This window comes from Chiloscyllium punctatum, chromosome 2, assembly GCF_047496795.1.
Source record: "Chiloscyllium punctatum isolate Juve2018m chromosome 2, sChiPun1.3, whole genome shotgun sequence".
Taxonomy (NCBI): domain Eukaryota; kingdom Metazoa; phylum Chordata; class Chondrichthyes; order Orectolobiformes; family Hemiscylliidae; genus Chiloscyllium; species Chiloscyllium punctatum.
The window spans coordinates 97,890,155-97,903,958 of NC_092740.1; the positions used below are offsets into that span (position 1 = coordinate 97,890,155).

A 13,804-nucleotide genomic window follows, 5' to 3' on the forward strand; every position below is an offset into this window, starting at 1 on the left:
TTCCACAGATTAACCACCCTCTGGATGAAGAAATTCCCCCTCATCTCAGTTCTAAAGAGTCGTCTCTTCACTCTGAGGCTGTGCCCTTGGGTCCTTGTTTCCCTCCTGCAGTGGAAATATCTTCTGTGTCCGCTCTATCCAAGCCTCTCTGTACTGTGTTTCAATCAGATCCCCCTCATCCTTCTAAACTCCATCAGTACAGAACTATAGACCTCAATGGCTCCTCACAAGACAAACTCTTTATCTCAGAAATCATTCTTTTACACATCCTTTGGAGCCCCTCAAATGCTGGCACATCTTTCCTGAGGTATGGGGCCCAAAACTGCTCACTATGTTCCAAATTCAATCTGACCAGAGCCTGATACAGCTTCAACAGTACATCTCTCCTCTTATATTCTCACCCTCCAGAACTGAATCCTTACATTACACTTGCCTTCCTAATTGCCAATCGCACCTCCATTTTAACCTTACGACGATCCTGAACAGGGCTCCCAAGCCCGTCTGGGCTTCAGATTTCTGAAGTCTTTCGCCATTTAGAAATAGTCCAAGCCTCTATTCTTCGTACCAAAGTGCATAACATCACACTTACTCCATATTGCATTCTACCGGACACTTATTTGCCCACTCTCCCAGCCTGTTTATGTCCTTCTGTAGCCTCAATTGCTCAACACTACCTGTCCCACCACAAATCTTTGTCTCATCTGTAAACTTAGCAACAGTTCTCCCTGTTCCTTTGTTAGATCATTAATGTATGACATGTATAATTGTGGTCCCAAAACTGACTCCTGTGGAACTCCACTAGTTACTGGCTGTCATTCTGAAAAAGACCCCATTATCACCACGATCTATAAATGCCCCTTTCCACCTCCACGCCACTGCTTTTTTTAAACAAAATGCTATCCCTTGTTTTAAAGGCTTCTCAACCCTCTAACTTCCTACTAACCTGCATCATATTGTGTGCTTTTTCATTTGCTTTTATGCTGTCCCCGATCTCCCTTGTGAACCATAATTGCCTCATTCTCCCCTTGGTATGTTACTTCTTCCTTGGGATGAGTTTCTGCGGTACTTCTCAAATTATCCCCAGAAACTCCTACCATTGCTGCTCTACCATCTCCCCTGTTAGGCTCCCCCTTCCAAATCAAGTCTGGCCAGTTTCTCCCTCATGTCTTTGTGGTTATGTTTACTCAATTATTATACTATTACACCTGTTTACAACTTTTCCCTCAAACCGCAGGATGAATTCTACCACATTATGATCACTGTACCCTTGGGGTTCCTTCATCTTAGGCTTCCTAATTCAGTCTACTTCATTACATATTACTAAATCCAGAATTCTGGATTAATGGTGCTAGAAGAGCACAGCAGTTCAGGCAGCATCCAAAGAGCAGCAAAATCGATGTTTCGGGCAAAAGCCCTTCACCAGGAATAAAGGCAATGAGCCTGAAGCGTGGAAAGATAAGCTAGAGGAGGGTGGGGGTGGGGAGAAAGTAGCATAGAGTACAATGGGTGAGTGGGGGAGGGGATGAAGGTGATAGGTCAGGGAGGAGAGGGTGGAGTGGATAGGTGGAAAAGGAGATAGGCAGGTAGGACAAGTCCGGACAAGTCATGGGGATCTGCTCCCAGGAGGATCAGTTCCACCACAGAACACACCAGACGGCCTCCTTCTTTAGAGACCACAATTTCCCTTCCCACGTGGTTAAAGATGCCCTCCAACGCATCGCGTCCACATCCTGCACCTCCGCTCTCAGAACCTCCCCCCGCCCCCCCCCCCCCCCCCCCCCAACCGTAACAAGGACAGAACGCCCTTGGTGCTCACCTTCCACCCTACCAACCTTCGCATACACTAAATCATCCTCCAACATTTCCGCCACCTCCAAAAAGACCCCACCACCAGGGATATATTTCCCTCCCCACCCCTTTCCGCCTTCCGCAAAGACCGTTCCCTCCGTGACTACCTGGTCAGGTCCACGTCCCCCTACAACCCACTCTCCCATCCTGGCACTTTCCCCTGCCACTGCAGCAACTGTAAAACCTGCACCCACACCTCCTCCCTCACCTCTATCCAAGGCCCTAAAGGAGCCTTCCACATCTAAAATTTTACTTGCACATCCACTAATATCATTTATTGTATCCATTGCTCCCGATGCGGTCTCCTCTACGTTGGGGAGACTGGGCGCCTCCTAGCAGAGCGCTTTAGGGAACATCTCCAGGACACCCACACCAATCAACCACACCACCCCATGGCCCAACATTTCAATTCCCCCTCCCACTCTGCCGAGGACATGGAGGTCCTGGGCCTCCTTCACCACCGCTCCCTCACCAGACGCCTGGAGGAAGAACACCTCATCTTCCTCGTTGGAACACTTCAACCCCAGGGCATCAATGTGGACTTCAACAGTTTCCTCATTTCCCCTTCCCCCACCTCACCCTAGTTCTAAACTTCCAGCTCAGCAGTGTCCCCATGACTTGTCCTACCTGCCTATCTCCTTTTCCACCTATCCACTCCACCCTCTCCGCCCTGACCTATCACCTTCATCCCGTCCCACACTCACCCACTGTACTCTATGCTACTTTCTCCCCACCCCCACCCTCCTCTAGCTTATCTCTCCACGCTTCAGGCTCACTGCCTTTATTCCTGATGAAGGGCTTTTGGCCGAAACGTCAATTTTGTTGCTCTTTGGATGCTGCCTGAACTGCTGTGCTCTTCCAGCACCACTAATCCAGAATCTGGTTTCCAGCATCTGCAGTTTTTACCTCGTTAAATCCAGAATTGCCTGTTCATTCATGAGCTGTATCACAATCAGCTCCCAATAAAACCTAGTAGCCATTACATGATTTCCCTTTTAGGAGATTACTACCAACCTGATTTTTTTTTCAGTCTATTTGCATACTGCAGTCCCTACTATTACTGTTATAGTGATTCTCTCACATGCCTTTTCTATCTTTCGATCTATTTTCTTCCTCACATTCTGACTACTGTTAATAGCCTGTATATAACTCCTATCAAGGTCTTTATCCTTTGTGGTTCCTCAACTCCACCCACAAATTCTAAGCCTTTTGACTCTGTAACACTTCTTGTTATGGATTTAATCTAATTTCTTAGCAAGACAACCCCACTCCTTCTACCAACTCTTTCAATAATATTGTTGGATGTTTAGTCCCCAGCACTGATCACCTTGAAGTCAAGTCCTTCTGAGAAGCACAACATCGTACTTGCCAATTTCAATCTGGATTACAAGTTCATTTACCCCGTTTTATCTACTGTATGCATTTAAGTACGACACCCTCAAGAGTCCTGTGTTGACTGCTCCCCTTGTCATAGATGGCCCCTTATCTATTTTGCCTGAAGTTAAATTTCCTGACTCTCTATATATTCTGTCTTATTAGGTGTTCAGCAAACTTTAATAACCTCTTTGAGCTCTCCTTAACTTTACCTTTTTTCCAAGCAACTGAACCCACCTCCCCACTATTTTGGTTAAAATCCGCTATTCACGGCCTTAGTTACGTGGGCCACAAGGACTCTGGCACTGGTTTTGATTCAGATGGAACCTGATAGGTTGGAACAGCTCCGTCCTTCTCCAGTACAGGTGTCAATGTTGAATCAATTTGAACTAGTTTCTCCCATAGCAAATCTTTGAGCCACGTGTTTACCTCTTTAATCTTGTTAATGCTGTGCTAATTTGCTTGTGGCTCAGGTAGCAATCCAGAGATTATCTTTTTGTATGAAAAATGTCATTTTTAATCAAGTGCTTTCATGATGAGCTTCAACAAGCAGCAGTTTAAGAATTTTTTTTTAAAACAATACTGCTTACAGTTTTAAGTTCTATAAATCTGCTAAAATACTGATGTTGTCAAAAATTTGAGATATTCTGGAAAAGTCAAACCCATATTGTGAAATGAATTCATGCATAAATGAACAATGAAGTTCTGCCTCAAAGTAACTTAATGCAGACATCAGCCAGCGTACAAGATTGTGAAACTATGTCGGTGCACTTTAAGAAAATAAAAATAGATATCAAAACAAGAATAATTTGCATTCATATAGTGCCTTTGACGCTAAAACATCCTGAAGTACTTCACAGGAGCATGATAAAACAAAAAAAAATGACAGCCATACCAAAGAAGGTATTAGGACAACGACCAAAATCTTGGTCAAAGACAGGTTTTAAAGGACATCTTGAAAGAGGCAAGTAGATTTGGTGGAGTTCCTGAGCTTCGGGCCTTCGCAGCTGAAGACACAGCAAACATTAATGGATCAGTAAGAATTGGGAATGCTCAAGATGCCAGAATTGGAGAAATTCAGATAGCTCATAGGGTTCTATAGATGGAGAAGTTTAGCTCATACAAAGATAATCAAATACTTACAGAAAAAGGGTCTGCTTGGTCCCATGAGAAAGGTGATCCCCGTGAAGCTGATCGAATCTTCTCAGGGAGAGATTCAGGGACAGCTACCAAGATAAAGCAAATGTCCAATGCAGCAATCACAGTCGCTACGAGTACCACAAGGTTATCACCATATTTATTTGAAAGATAAGCACCAATGGCAGGACTGGTTACCAAGCTTGCTGCAAAAGTTGCTGATACCTAGAGAAGAAGCCAAGAAAGGTTTTACTTGCAGGATCATTAAGGTGCAACTGAAACGTGAACATCTCAAAATAAAACACAACTTGGGATAACGCATAGTGGGGATGAAATCTATTTATGCATATTTCTTTTCAACAAACTTCAATAGACAAAAAAAAAAGGTACAAAAACAGAAATTGCTGGTAAAGCTCAGCAGGTCTGGCGGCATGTGCGAGACCCTTCCTTAGAACTGATTTCTCTCCACAGATGCAGCCAGACCTGCTGTGCTTTTCCAGCAATTTCTGTTTTAGTTTCTGATTTATAGCTTCCGCAGTTCTTCCGGTTTTTACGAAAATCAGGTACATTATTACAGTCTAATCTACTACCAGCTACCACATTACTAGCATAGACCAATTTTCCCATCCATGGTATTTTTGAGCTTCTGAAGTATTGTCCTTCAGTTATTTCACTGGAGGGGCAGAAGAGAAGAACCCACATGTAATAAGGAACACCATTGCACATACAAATGTGTCATCCAACCCACTATAGTATATTGACCAGTAAAAAGTGTCTGGTCGTTACAGGAATTCTAACTAACTCATGTATGGTATTCTAACAGAAAAGTGAAACCAATCTAAAACCTTGACCAATTTCATTTCTCTGGCACTGGAGGAAGAGAGGATTGAAACAAAAGTCAAAGTTTAACGATAGTACAGTGAAAACAATTCAGCAAATGCACTGCCAGACTTGCAATGAAAAGCAGTATCTCTAAGAATTCATAGATACAATAAAAATTTGCTGACACCACAGATACCAAATGGAGATTTTCATTTAGAGTCAAAGCTGTAAAGCATGGAAACAGATCCTTCAATTCAACTCTTCTTTACAATCAAATATCCTAAATTAATCTAATCCCATTTGTTAGCATTTGGCCCATATCCCTCTAAACCCTTCCTATCCATATACCCACCCAGATGCCTTTTAAATGCTGTAATTGTGCCAGCTCCACTTCCTCTGGCATTTCATTCTATACACACATCACACTCCATGAAGAAGTTGGCGCTTAGCTCCTTACTAAATCTTTCCCCTCTCACTTTAAACCTACGCCCTCTAGTTTTAGACTCCCCCATCCTGGAGAAGAGACCTTGGCTATTCGCCAGATATTACTCATGACTTTATCAACTTCTCAGCCTCTGATGCTGGAGGGAAAAAAGCCCCAACCTACTCAGCCTCTCCCTATAGCTCAAGCTCTCCAACCCTGGCAACATCGTTGTAAATCTTTTCTGAACCTTTTCAAATTTCACAACATCCTTCCTTATAGCAAGATGACTAGAATTGCATGCAGTATTCCAAAATCCGCCTAACCACCATCCTGTACAGCCGCAATACGACCTCCCAACTCCTACACAACGCAGTGACCAAGAAAGGCAAGCATACCAAATGCCTTCTTCACTATCCTATCTACTCAAGACTCCACTTTCAAGGGACTATGGAGCTGTACTCAAGTCTCTTTGTTCAGCAACTCTCAAGACCTTACCATTAATCCTGCCCTGATTTGCCTTTCCAAAATGCAGCACCTCAATTATCTAAATTAAACTCCATCTGCCAAACTCGGCCCATCAGCTCATCTGATCAAGGTCCCTTATTGAGAGAAAACACGGTTGTCTCAATTAAATAGCTTAAAAAGCAGCAGCTAACAAAACACAGACAGTGAACAGATAAAGGGATTGTTACTTACCTTGTTTAACTAACTCAACTCTGACAGATCAATATCATTTAGAACAAAATCAATACATCATTTATTGCCACTAAACTTAGTGATGACTCTTTAGATGATCATAGTTAGCAGTAGTATTCTGGGAATGCACAAACAATCACTTTTTCTCTTCAGACTGATGGTTCTATACATGCACCATTTAGTATGTCTGTCGTAAAACCAACAGCAACAGGAAGGAAAGCTGTCATCTGCTAATTACTTCACAATGAAACAAAACACAACTTGCTTTTTTTTGTCAGACATTAGCTTATTCTAACAGTATTAGTACCAAAGGTGTAAAAATATTAAATATAGACTTTTTTGAATATCAGTAATCTTCACTTTTTCCCATCAAATTTGGCAGTTACAATTTTTTTGGAACAGTATGGCCTTATTAGGTTGCATTTTTGAGCTACAAAATTAAACTTTTACATATTAAAACTAATGTAATCCAGAATTAATCTGGCTTCATCAGGAATTGTCTGCAATTAAATTTTAACAAATTACAGTTCTATTTCAAAGCAGATGAGCTTGGCTATCTTCTCCCCTATTTGGAAATTGTTTTGCAAACTAATAGAGTCAAATGGGGAAAAGCAAAGTTACTTCAAACTCATCCACCTAAGAAACTGCAAAAAGGAGTAAAATATGTCTCAGTGGCAACTAGACTTTACTTCAAAGAAGAATTTCCAAGTTCAATTTTAGTTACATTTACATCATGAATTGCAAATAGAAGAATTTAGTAAGGCATCTGATGAGTGTGGTGGGGGCATGGAATGCGCTGCCTGTGGGAGTGGCAGAGTCAGAATCATTGGTGACCTTTAAGCGGCAATTGGATAGGTACATGGATGGGTGCTTTAGGACAAATGTTCGGCACAACATCGTGGGCCGAAGGGCCTGTTCTGTGCTGTATTGTTCTATGTTCTAAGAAAGCACATGCTGTAAACAGCACTGCAACAAAGCAATGTTTCTTGTGATCTGTTCAGTGCAGACATGCACTAACCCGTCCAATTTTCCTACCCGGAATAAAAATGATGGAAAAATAGCCAGGCATTCTTAAAAGCAATGTGCACTTTCTGGTTTGGTGTTATTATCTGCACTGTACCCAAGCAATTCCATAGTCCATCATTTATTATCCATTCATAGATGTCCTTGTGGTGTTGAGCTTCTGTTTGGTTTTAGTCGATTAATTCACTTGGGTTTCCCATAGGAAATTGTAAATATGAGTAGGTTAACATAAAAACAAAAAAAAAAATACACACTGGAAATTGGAGGTAAAGTGCTGCACACACTTAACCAGCCTGACAGCATCTGTGGAGGCAGAAACAGGTTTCTGACCTTTTGTCACACAGGAGACCAGTACATACACAAGACAGAACGGGCTGAACACATCAGATGGTCCTTTTCCCTTGTTTAATTTGTTTTGGATCTTATCAGGAAGCAGAAATATTTCTTGACAAGGTTGATTAATCCAGTGCCTCCAAATAATGAGCAAACTAATGAGCAAATGAGTATCTCTCACCCACCCCACCCATCTAAACAAAACAAAAAGACAACTCTGGTGTGTTGTTAGACTGCATGATGGCTCTCGATCTGTGGGTGGGTTGACTTTGGAGCATCTGTGATGCCATGGATAGTACGTTTACTGAATTGGTTACATTGCAGATTAGGATTGCTGAGGGAGAAAGGGATTGGGTGTCCAAAAGGCAGAGAAAGAGTAGGAAGGCAGTGCAGGTGTCCCCTGTGGTCATCTCCCTCCAAAACAAGTATACTCTTTTGGATACTGTTGGGGGAATGGCTCACCAAGGGAACATTATGTAGAGGCGGCGGTGTGGGACTGGGGTGGACAAACTTAAAAATTCGTAACACCAGATTACAGTCCAACAGGTTTATTTGGAAGCAGGAGCTTTCTGAGCGCTGCTCCTTCAGACACAGAATTTATAGCAAAAGATTAGTGTTACACAACTGAAATGCTATATTGAAGAAACCTAGATTGCTGTTTAAGTCTTTCATCTTTTATAATGGGTCGCAGGTCTTGGCTCACTAACAAGAAACCCCAGAACTTTTAAGTCACATTCTTGAGATAGCTTAAGGTTTTATATAAAATAAATGACATCTCAGCTCAGACAATGCATGCTTGTATCCCAATTTTGAGTCAGACTGATTCTATTTCCAACATGGAACTTATAAAATATTACAGGGATTGACTGCCTGCAGGTCATGCAGTTTTTGAGCAAAATAGGATGTATCAGCAAAGATAATTCTGCAATGCAAATTCACCCCATAGACTTGTACTTGTGTGTGCATATACAAGAGAGACAGACAGACTGCATGCGTGGGGGGAGGGAGGGGGGGGAAGGAAGAGAGCGCGCGAGAGAGACAGACAGAGAAAAAAAAAGAGAGGGGGGGAAAGAGAGAGGGGGAGGGGGAGCAAGGAGCATCCAGGAGGGGTTTATAGAGCAGTATGTAAACAGTCCAATTCGGGAAGGGGCCATACTGGATCTGGTGTTGGGAAAATGAGTTTAAGTTTTAGTAGGAGATTACTTTGGAAATAGCAATCACAATTCCACAAGTATTAGAATACTCATGGACAAAGATGAGTGCGCTAAATTGGGGCAAGTCTAACTGTAGCAAAATTCAGCAGGAACTGAGCAATGTAGATTGGGAGCAGCTGTTTGAGGGTAAATCTACATTTGATATGTGGGAGGCTTTCAAACATGTTGTTAGAGTGCAGGATAGACATGTCCCTGAGAAAATTAGGGATAGAAATGGCAAGATTAGGGAGCCATTGATGACAGGTGAAATTGAGAGACTAGCCCAGGAGGAAAAAAAAAGAGCGCATACATAATGTGTAGGCAACTGAAAACAGACAAAGCTTTGGAAGAATATCAGGAAAGTAGGACCAATCTGAAATTAGAAATTAAGATGGCTAAAAGGGGTCACAAAATATCTTTAGCAAACAGGGTGAAGGAGAATCCCAAAGCCTTTTATTCGGATAAAAAGAGCACGATGGTAACTAGAGAAAGGGTTGGCCCACTCAAGGACAAAGGAGGGAAGTTAGGCATGGAGTCAGAGAAAATGGGTGAGATTCATAATGAGTACTTTGCATCGGTATTCACTGAGGAGAGTGACATGATGGATGTGGAGGTTAGGGATAGATGTTTGATTACTCTAGGTCAAGTCAGCATAAGGAGAAAGGAAGTGTTGGGTATTGTAAAAGGCATTAAAGGTGGAGAAGTCCCAGGTCCAGATGGGATCCATCCCAGGTTACTGAGGGAAGTGATAGAGGAAATAGCTGAGGCCTTAACTGATATCTTTGCATCTTCCTTGAACACGGGTGAAGTGCCGGAGGACTGGAGAATTGCCAATCTTGTCCCCTTGCTTAAGTAGGGTAGCAAGGATAATCCAGCTAATTATAGACCAGTGAGCCTGATGTTAGTGGTCAGGAAGCTGTTGGAGAAGATACTGAGGGATAGTAACTATTTACATTTGGAAGAAAATGGGCTTATCAGTGATAGGCAGCATGGTTTTGTGCAGGGAAGGTCATGTCTTAGCAACTTAATAGAATCTTTTCAGGAAGTGACAAAGTTGATTGATAAAGGGAAGTGCTGGAGATGTCACATACATGGACTTCAATAAGGCATTTCATAAGGTTCTCCATAGTAGGCTGAAGAAGAAAGTGAAGTCGCATGGGGTCCAGGGTGTACTGGCTAGATGGATAAAGAACTGGCTGGGCAACAGGAGACAGTGTAGTAGTGGAAGGGAGTTTCTCAAAATGGAGACCAGTGGTATTCCACAAGGATCTAGGCTGGGTCCACTGTTGTTTGTGATGTACATAAATGGTCTGGAAGGCAGCATAGGTGGTCTGATTAGTAAGTTTGCAGATGACCTTAAGATTGGTGGAGTAGCAGATAGTGAAGAGGACTATCACAGAATGCAGCAGAATATAGATAGATGGGAAAGTTGGGCAGAGAAATGGCAGGTGGAGTTCAATCTGGGCAAATGCAAGGTGATGCATTTTGGAAGATCCAATTCAAGAGTGAACTATACATTAAAGGAAAAGCCCTGGAGAAAACTGATGTAAAGGAGATCTGGGTCTTCAGTTCCATTGTACCCTGAAGGTGGCAATGCACGTCAATAGCAGGATCAAAAAGACATACGGCATGCTTTCCTTCATTGGATGGGTATGGAGTACAAGAGTTGGGAGGTCATGTTACAGTTGTGTAGGACTTTGGTTCAGATACATTTAGAGTACTGCGTAACAGTTCTGGTTGCCACATTACCAAAAAGATTTGGATTCTTTCAAGAGGGTACAGAGGACGTTAACCAGAATGTTGCCTGGTATGGAGGGCACTAGCTATGAAGACAGGTTGAATAGATTAAGATTATTTTCATTAGAAAGGTGGTGGTTGAGGTCTACAAAATCATGACAAGTTTGAAAAGATTGACAGCAAGAATGTTTTTCTCCCCCAAAGTGGAGGACTCAATTTCTAGGGGTCATGAGTTCAAGGTGGGGTGAGTTTGAGAGAGAAAGCTCTTTACGCAGAGGGTGGTGGGTGCCTGGGTCACGGTGCCAGCTGATGTGGTAGGGGCGGAAGCAATAGTGTCATTTAAGATGATACATGAATGGGCAGGAAGCAGAGGGATTCAGATCTTTAGAAAATAGGTGACAAGTTTGCATAGAGGATCTGGGTCGGTGCAGGTTTGGAGGGGCAGACTGTCTGTTCTGGGCTGTAATTTTCTTTGTACTTTAAAGGCAAAAGAAAGAAGTCACATGAACGCAAGTGAAGCATTCATGGATTAAAAAAGTAGGATACATTCCTTAAACTGTCCTTAACTGGGTAGACAACCCCTCTAACTCACTGCTTTTCATCAGTAATCACCTTAATCTGGTCAACATGTGGGCACATGCTTCCAAATCCTTTAGGAATGGTACATTGAGCAGCCAATGAGAGCGCAAGGCCGGGAGTTTGCATCGACTCCTTTTTCCCCACAAGCAGCAGCATTCAATCAACTGGCAACAGTCTGCTGCTTGTAGTGATCAGAATTTATTATATTACGTAAATCTGCACTTGTCGAATCCACATCATTTGTTGGGTTGCCAGCATCACACACCAGGTTTAGGTCCATATTTAGTGAACAGAAGTTCTATTTATTTTATGGATAAATGATGCTCAGCAGAATTTGTATCATACTTAGTATCAAAGTTGAATCATCACTCTTCTACACATCATTGATAAATCATCTAATTATGCAATAAAACCGTCAATTAATAGGAATTGAATGTCAGATCTTAAACATTGCTTATTTGCATTTGTTTATCTGTCATATACTTAAATAAGTTTCTGTTTAAAATACAACAGCCGGTACTGAACAGAAAAAACTATCTCATGGAGCAACACAGATTCATCCACTGTGAATTTAAGGTGTATGTTTTGACCTGGTTTCTTTTAGAGTGAGATTGAGGAACAGGCGCTGAGCAGTCTGAGAAGCTAAACAAATTGTGAAGCCTTGGGGCTTTTTAGAAAAACTTGGAACAATAGAAGCAGCCTGAATAGGTGTGATTAAGCTCTTACAGATCCAAGATCTTTAATTGCTTTTAGTAGTCGTTGCTGGGGTCTCAGCAGGGTTAGAAGGCAGTGAACCTCTCCTAACTGCTAACCCACTCTCTCAGATTTGCCTTTTAAGGTTTTCACCTCCTGGATCGGAGAACTGCATGTGACGACATGTTTTTTTATGAACTTGCCTTTTGCCAAGGGTATTTTTAAATGGGATGTTATGACATTGGAATAGTTAATGTTTAGTAGTAAAATAATCTATTATTCTATTATTTTTCCAACAGAGGTAAGTTACTCCAAATTCTTTTTTCTTCTGTTATATTTTAACTACAGTGATTTGCCTAATGTCAAGTAGTTTGACCACTGAAATTACATCTGGAACACAGACCGACATTTATCTTTAATGTACAATTAAGTTAGGGTCCGTAAAACCATAAAATCTAACTGAAGATCTACACTTGGGAAGGTAGGGCAGGTAACTGAGGTGTCGATAGAGAGTACTTTGGGACCAGTGGCCATAATTCTAGTACAGTCGGTTATAACTAGTGTTTCTTTAATGCCAATTGTCTATAACACGAATGAAGAATTTATAGAATGGAAACTTCCCTTACCTATATTGGCTATAACCTGATTCCAGGGCAATTTGTTTAAATGGTCCTGCTTTTGTGCGATTTTCTTATAAAGTAGGATCGCATGGGAACAGAACTGTCAGTTATATCAGAACAGACTGTAATTTTAAAGTAATCATGGAAAAGGATAGACTGGATCTAAAAGTTGAAGTTCTAAACTGGAGGAAGGCCAATTTTGACAGTATTAGGCAAGAACTTTCAAAAGTTGACTGGTGGAGGATGTTTGCAGGTAACGGGACTGCTGGAAGCCCTCAAAATGAGAGGAGAGTCCAGAGACAAATGTTCCTGTTAGGGTGAAGGACAATGCTGGTAGGGAATACTGGACAACTATAGAGAAACTGAGGTTTTAGTCAAGAAAAAGGAGGATGCACATGTCAGGTATAGACAGTACAGATCGACTGAAAAATATAAAGGGGGGAGATCAGGAGGGATGGAGATAGCTTTGATAAATAGTGTATTTGTAGAATCCCTTTGGATTCTCCTTAACCCCAAGGACAAAAGAATAACTAGGGAGAGAATAGGACCCCTTAAAGATCAGCAAGGTTACCTATGTGTGGAACTGCAGGACATGGGGGAGATACTATACAAGTATTGTGCATTAGCGTTTAGTGTGAAGAATAAGAAATATTAGAAGGCGAAGAAATAAATAGTGACATCTTGAAAAATGTCCATATTTCTGCTGGATGGCTTAAAATGCATTAAGGTGGACAAATCTGAAGGATCTAATCAGGAGTACCCTAGAACTGTTTGGGAATTTAGGGAAGTGATTGTTGGACATCTTGCTGAGTTATTTGTAACAATTTGTTAACAGGGAAGGTGCCAGAAGAGTGGAGGTTGGCTAATGTGGTGCTAATATTTATGAAGGGTGGTAAGGAAAAGCTGGAGAACTATAGACCGATTGCAGTTGTTGTGGGCATGTTCGTCGAACTGTGAATTTGGTTTGGAGACGATTCATGCCATTTCTATGTGACATCCTTAGTGCTGTGGAACCTCCTGTGATGAGCCGCTGCACTGTGTTGGTTGGAATTTATTTGGTTTCACTGCCATTGCTTTCGGTTGTTCATTGCTGTGGTTAATATATTGGGTCTAGGTCAATGTGTTTGTTGATGGAGTCCATGGATGAGTGCCAAGCTTCTTGGAATTCATTGGCAATCTTGGCCAGTGAGCCAGCCATTGGTGGTGGGCATGTTAGAGGGGATCATGAGGGACAGGATTCACATGCACTTGGAAGGGAAGGACCTAGGGATTGTCAACATGGCTTTGTGTGTGGGAAATCATGTCACACTAACTTAATGGAGTCT

At 41.9% G+C, this 13,804-nt stretch overlaps 1 protein-coding gene across 1 annotated transcript in view; it reads right to left on the reverse strand.

Moving 5' to 3' along the window:
- Positions 1-13,804, reverse strand: part of LOC140486962 (hippocampus abundant transcript 1 protein-like) — a 99,046-nt gene that overhangs the window by 32,262 nt on the left and 52,980 nt on the right. Inside the window, exon 6 of the mRNA XM_072586224.1 lies at positions 4,366-4,584. Within this exon, the coding sequence (XP_072442325.1) occupies positions 4,366-4,584 (219 nt within the window). The remainder of the gene's footprint in view (positions 1-4,365; positions 4,585-13,804) is intronic.